The following is a 6,811-nucleotide window of genomic DNA, read 5'->3' as shown; positions in this document are numbered from 1 at the left end:
TAGTCTACCATAAATATCTTCCCACCCTGTTACGTTTGCCGCTACACGCGCTTAAAACAAAAGTCTATCATCAAAGGGAAATTCCTCTACCAACTTAATCTAACGAATCGATTTCATGTACGTCCACCGATAAGTGTACCAACACTACAACTAAGTGTACCATCTACAGTGACCGATAAGTGTACCAAGACTACAACTAAGTGTACCAAAAATATCTGACGTACACCTTTAATCAGTCCACGTGTATAAATCTACCATCAAAGGATCGGTAGACTTAGTCCCAACTTCCAATGTTTTTTTTTTTCCTAATGGCATTAGCCGTAATTACGTTTTTTCTCAACACTAGTTTCAGGGGTAGTATAGGTACAAGGTGTTAGTCTAGTCATTACAAACAATTGTATGTTGCTTTTGTAATAAGGAAGCTTTTATGCAATATTCTAGTAACTCACCCCTATAAAAACTTTAAAAAATAACATTTAAATTGCAAACTTAAAAAACTTTTACTAAAATTCAAAATACAATACCAAATTTTTATGAAATAAAAAAACATTTTTTTAAAAAAACAAACAAACATTACTTAATTAATTAAAGCACACAAACATTTTATTTAATTAATAGATAGTTTAATGTCCAAATTTATTCCATATATTCTCCTTTTCAAAAAAATTCAACCAATAGCGGACTGCCACGTCGAGTTAGAACTCTGCCAAAATATGTTCTAATTGAAGACCAACAAAAAAGTTATATGGGCACTGTTCAATATATTTTTCATTTTATTGGGCTAAGAATACCCACACTGTTCTGCCCATGCAGATGGCCTAACGTATAAATTAAAAATTTACAAAATAATTTTATGCATAAATTAAAATTCGTATGATAATAATTACCTATAAGTTTTGAGATTTTATCCTCAAAATATAAATTCACGATCTATGTGCTAAAAATGGATGGTCACAAATATTGTATAAAACAATTTAGCTTTAAAACGAGATTTCGTTGTTTTTAAAACTAGATTCGACACTTTTAATATTTAAAAATTAAAATGTGTGTCTAAAGTTTTAGTGTCAACATACGACTCTATAATTTTGGCGCCATATCATGATTCCATAAAAATCATCAAAATATAAGTTTACAACTATCACACTTGAACAAGATTTTGTAAATTTGATTTTCAAACACGATTTCATGATTTTTATGCTAGATCACAATTCTCAATCATTTATATTAACACAAAATTTTGTGATTTTGGCGTTAGAAAGGTGACTTCACATAAATAACCATATTTTTTAATCACGCTCTTAAGTCTTAACTCTTAACCAAACATGCTCTTAAATATATTACTTTAAAAACAATATTTGAAAAGAATCACGAGTTTATCGTTTACAGAAGCGTCGTTTTAAGCAATACTAGATGAGTACCCGCACTACGTGCGGGTTTGTTTATATATCTATATATATATATACATTTATTGCAATACCTGCATCTTATATTTTCACATTTGAAAGATTAAAAATTATATATTAACAAATAAAACTAAGATTTTTAATAAGAAGAAAAAAAATACTTAATTTTGTTTAAAGCTAAATCTTATTCTAAAATGATTTTTGTAAACGAAAACTATTAGCATATTTTTTAAGTAAAATAATCATACCATTTGCACATTTGACTAGTAGATAAAAACAATTGAACATCCTACAATTCTTATCTAAAACTTAGGTATTTAGATATATTTGTATTTAAGCTTCTCAACTAAATACCATGGGACTTTCAAATTCTCCTTTAGATTTTTATACAGCTTTGTTAACTCTTTAATGGCTATAATTCAGATAGACAACTTCCCTTTCTGCTAACTATTCAATTTCTTGAATATAACTCTAGAATTTAATTTAATTTCTTTCTTCTTTTCTATCTGTATTTTCCTCAACCAACATTATATCATTGATTTAACTATCTTTCATTCGATAGTGAACAAAACTCCAATCTTTTTCATATATTAAAACTAGCATTTGATCCGCGCTACGCGCGGAAGTTTGATGAGATTGTTTTTATTTTGGTTGTTTTGTTAGTTTGTTATTTTGTTTATTTTTTTACCTCTTTCCATGTGGTTATGTTGTTCGTATATTGTTCTTTGTTCTTTGTTGGTTTTTTCGGGTTTTTTTTTTCAAGTTTGTATTATGTTGTATATTTTAGAAATTTAAAATATATTTAAATCATGATGATCTTTTTTTGTATTCATAAAATATAGAATTAGAAGTTAAGTTTTGTATAGTTATTGTTTATTTTCTTGCTTTAGTCGTTAGTTCTAGTTTATTAATAGTCTATTATTAATATTATACTATTATGATTCATTCTAATTAGATTATGTTTTAGTTTTATTTACTTTGATTTGTGTTTTTTTTTCTTTCTGTTATACGAAAAGGTTATACCAAATTTGTGGTCGGCTCGGCTATGCCCGGTATAATTCTAACATTTTCTATTTCTAGAATTAATTATTTTTCATTAATTTTCTTTTACAATCATGTGACCTTGTGTATTAACATTTTGACAAAAATAACCTAAAGTATGTGGTACCATGTATTTGTGTATAATTTTTTCCTTTTGCAACTAATACTTTTGAAAATTATATACCTCATGTAAGTTATTTGTAGTATTTTAAGTTTAACTTGTAATGAATTGTAATACCAGTATTATAAATTAATTTTATTTTTATAAAGTATATTAGTTTCATTTTCCCACTTCTGTAGTTCTCTCTATTTCATTTATTTATTATTTTACACCATATCAAGTCTTTTTGTATAAAGTTTTACGTTACTATTGTTACAAAATTTTTGCTAGCCACTATCTTTGAATTATAATTGTTACACTTGTTAGATCATGATTATAATATGCATAATAAAATGTTAAATCTCTCTGAGCTTTCAGACAATATCTTTGAATTACATATCTTTCAGCGTAAACTCACTTACTATCTTATTACATCTCTGTGAACTTTCTTTTGTATTGTCAATCTCTTCGAAATGTGTTGCCAACATTCCTTATCATCTCTTGGCGATTGGGATCGACTCTTTTCATTATCCATTCTCTACTGTTGATCACCATACATTACCTATCATATAGAATTTGTTTTACAAAATTGATAATAAATATATGTATGCAACAAAGGTTAGAATGAGTTGTTTATCAAAAAAGTGAGCATATGTCGCTATTGATTGCATTGTAGGAATGCATATCAATACTCACTTTTATATATTTTTGTGTGTAAAATTTGTAGCTTTGATCATTATAGCTACACCATATCGAAATTCCTTTTTGACCACAACTCCCATTTGTGGTCGTGAAATCTTTAGCATGAATACACTTCTAGCTTTGATATAGTTTACTCAAAATCTATTGTTATTTACTTATCTCCTTTTTTTTACATCAATCTCCGTTTCCTATTTTATTGGCCCAACTTTATTTTTCCAGCCGTAAAGGACAGTTAAAAGACATTGGTAAAGAGAGAGAGGGAAGATAGAGGCTGACGTTATTGATGCTTAATTCCTTTTATTTTTGTTTTATTCTGATGAGCGATGATTTCTCACTCACCACCATCTGCTTGTCCTCTCGATTCTTCAGAGCACAATCTTAGTTTGTGTGTATATATTCTCAGAAGTCAGACCATCTGGTAAAAAAAATCACATGCTTGCTCGCTGCCTATGTTTTACCCCATCCCTTGATCACATATAAATAGTGCACTGCAACATTGATAATGAATGAAAACTAATATTAAACAACATCTATATGTGAATATATTTTTGAATGAGTTTGCCAGAGCATTTGCGCATGAAACGACACAACAAATACAATAATTGATCCAACTCCGCAAGGCATCCATGGAATTTTACTCTGCATTTTTTGCTTGAATATATTAATATTAGGATAGGATCAACAAAAAATCATTTACCTTGAACTTTTCACATGTTTGACGAAGATATGATAGACAATATTATAAACATTAGAAAGGAAGTACTTACGATAAACTTTCATAATGACTGTATCACCACCTCTCATCCTTTTTCTTTGTTAAACCCCACAGAGCGACGAAAATCCTCTTTTTTCTTTTCTTTTAAAGTGATTCATGCGGAGAAGCCTATGAACAAACCAATATACATAAATACAATAAAATTCAAAACAATAAACCGGTTACAAGCTATGCATTACAATTACAAACGATGTGAAACTTTAAAATGCAAGCAAAACAAAACTCAGTTACGGCAGCAAGATAGCTAAACTTCTCATTGTTCTAAAGAGGACTTACGCCTTTTCCTGCTAAAAAATTTAACCAAGCTTGGAACTTTTTTCTTCTTCTTGATTACAAAGAATGTTGGAGTCGCTCTGTTCCCTGATGAGTATCTTCTCGACTTCCCTCCTTGAACCGGTGTGAACTTCCCGCTCAGCCTTACCGATTTTCTTACCGGTCTAGGAGAGTTGATCAAGCCTTTGTCTCCTGAGTTCTCTTTGTGACTTTGAAGCAATTTTCTTATAGGTTTAGGAGACCTGATCACGCCATAGTCTTCTGACTTCTGCTTTAACTTTTGAATCTCATTTTGGACTAGTCTCTTTATCGATAGCGACCTATGCATCCTGAACGATGCCATTTCTTCTTCCACCATTGTTTTCCCACTCACTCTCTTTAAAGATTCCATCCTTAACAAAATCGCGTTAGTGCTAGCCTTGAGTGCTTCAACCCACGCCAATGCAGCTTCCACTTTCTTCTCTGCAGTTTCTTTCGCGTGACAAGCTTGTCCACTCAAACTGTAATGACTCATTGTCCCTTCTCTCGATAAATGTTCGGCCGCCACATCTTCCGTCTCCAAAATAACTCCACCGTTGTTCTTCTCCGGCCAAAACCACTCCATCTTCTTCTTCTTCTTCTTCTTCTTATCCTTCTCCATACCGATCGATGAAGGAAAAAAGAAAAAAGAGAGAGATCTGAGATTTACGATACATAAGAGAGATCAAGTGGAAAGCATTCTATAGGAATTCAAGTAACACAGGAAAGTAGTGGGACTTCAATTGAAAGAGAGAACATTGAAATAATGGAATTACAGTTTCAAAGGAAAACAAAACGATAGAGATGGAAGTGAGGAAGGCTGAAGAAGACGGGTCGGTTGAGGTCGCACAAAGCGGACGGTGACGTTGACCTTCGTGAAAAAGAGTTTTATTTGCAGAACATACTATACATCGAATAATAATATATTGGGCCCTGAAAGAAACAAAAAACTGGGCTTTCAAAGACATAAATTCATACGAATATGGGCTGTACCGAAAAATTTGAGTTTATTAAACAGAGAGAATTGCTGACGTGGCTGCACAAGAAGAAAGGAAAAGGTAACTTTATATATATAGATTTATTTATCTAAGAACATACTTTCATGAATTTCTCTACAATATTAAGCAAATTTCCGGTCACTGCTGCAACCCTTCAAATTGTTGAGAAAAGTCTAACGCCAAAACTATATGTTCATATCTTCATGGTTTACTCTAAGAGGATGAAATAAATTTTTGGTTTTACTCTTGATATATTTTAATCTTTTGGTGATGCATCTACTTACTTAAAGAATACATCAAAATGTTCTAAATCTCTCTAGATTTCTTATATAAATATTGATATTTTTGTGATATGAAAAACAATTAAAGACATGAAAAATGTTTCAAATTTCTCATTAATTTTAAATATGTTTGCTTTTAATTTATATACTTTTAATTTATATACTTTTAATTTAGGAGCTTTTAATTTGGATAGACATATGACATTCTCTCCACTGCTGATGTGTTATTCATATGGAGAGAGTTGAGCAACTTTTAGTCTTTCATAATATAGATTTGGTTGTTAACGTAACAATGGAGTGGTAGGTCTGTCTGATTTTTAAATGCCAAAACCAATTTGCATTTTCGTCCAACCAAGCGTTATCACTAGGAGGAAGCACGTGGTTCACGATTTTGATAACCTTAGAATAGATGTCGACTGGTGTTGTAATTTCCTAAGTTTTGTACGTTTATACGGGAATTTGTCAAGAATAACCAACACACAAAAAAAAACTACTAATTAAGTGAGTGAGTAACCTGATCTAACCATCTCACTATTATATATTTTGTATTATGTATAATTTATATTAACATTTTTGAAGTATATTTTGGTTTACGCCTTTTAAATTTTACTTATTATTAGTTTTTTATAATATTAACCTCTAAAACAATTCCATAAATAACATTGTAGAGGAAACTCAAATACTAAACTTTCTTAAATTGACCAACATTTGTTACATTTATTGCCATAAAATCTTAACAATATCTATACATTCCGATTTTTCCAAAAACAACTCTACCCATTAAAGTTTTAACCCATTAAATCTCCAAAACTATTTTTATGGATGCTAGAATCTCTCAAATTTAAATGATATACAACAGATTTTCCATAACAAAAGTTTACAATCTCCATAATTATATTAACATTAATAAATTTCCTAAACCAAAAATCCAATTATAAAATGTCACACTAAATATGTTGAAAACCCCCCATATAATTTGGTTTATTTTTATTTTTTGAGGAATTACCAAAAAAAATTAAAATTCTATCAATTATCATAAACTTTATATATTGATATGGAAAAATTATAAACTATAAAAATATGCTAATTTGGTAAAACAATTAACATAATTAAACTTGATAAAAATTGTGTTTTGATATTTTTTTACGCAAAAACTTATTTTGATTTTGGTGAGACGGGTTGGCATTAATCCCATATAGGAAGTTAAGTGGAATTGTTTT

At 29.9% G+C, this 6,811-nt stretch overlaps 1 protein-coding gene across 2 annotated transcripts; it reads right to left on the bottom strand.

Annotated features, from left to right (window-relative positions):
* Nucleotides 1–3,375: 3,375 nt before the first annotated feature.
* LOC147938915 (protein PLASTID MOVEMENT IMPAIRED 2-like) lies at nucleotides 3,376–5,206 on the bottom strand. Of its 2 annotated transcripts, none has more exons than XM_087467553.1 (3): nucleotides 4,298–5,206; nucleotides 4,014–4,129; nucleotides 3,376–3,734 (listed from the first exon to the last, which is right to left on the bottom strand). In XM_087467553.1, the coding sequence occupies exons 1-2, from the start codon at nucleotides 4,932–4,934 to the stop codon at nucleotides 4,116–4,118; spliced, it is 651 nt and encodes a 216-aa protein (XP_087323679.1). In that variant the 5' UTR covers nucleotides 4,935–5,206; the 3' UTR covers nucleotides 3,376–3,734; nucleotides 4,014–4,115. The 2 variants fall into 2 exon arrangements, with proteins under 2 accessions (XP_087323679.1, XP_087323680.1); XM_087467554.1 differs by having other exon boundaries at nucleotides 3,376–3,885; nucleotides 4,298–5,174.
* Nucleotides 5,207–6,811: the final 1,605 nt, after the last annotated feature.

Source organism: Camelina sativa, chromosome 9, assembly GCF_030686135.1.
Source record: "Camelina sativa cultivar CO46 ecotype springtype chromosome 9, ASM3068613v1".
NCBI lineage: Eukaryota > Viridiplantae > Streptophyta > Magnoliopsida > Brassicales > Brassicaceae > Camelina > Camelina sativa.
This window is presented reverse-complemented; position numbering and strand designations above follow the sequence as displayed.

Bases quoted from the DNA above. Each gene is read 5' to 3' on its own strand.
- LOC147938915 (XM_087467553.1), bottom strand. From the start codon at position 4,934: ATGGAGAAGGATAAGAAGAAGAAGAAGAAGAAGAAGATGGAGTGGTTT.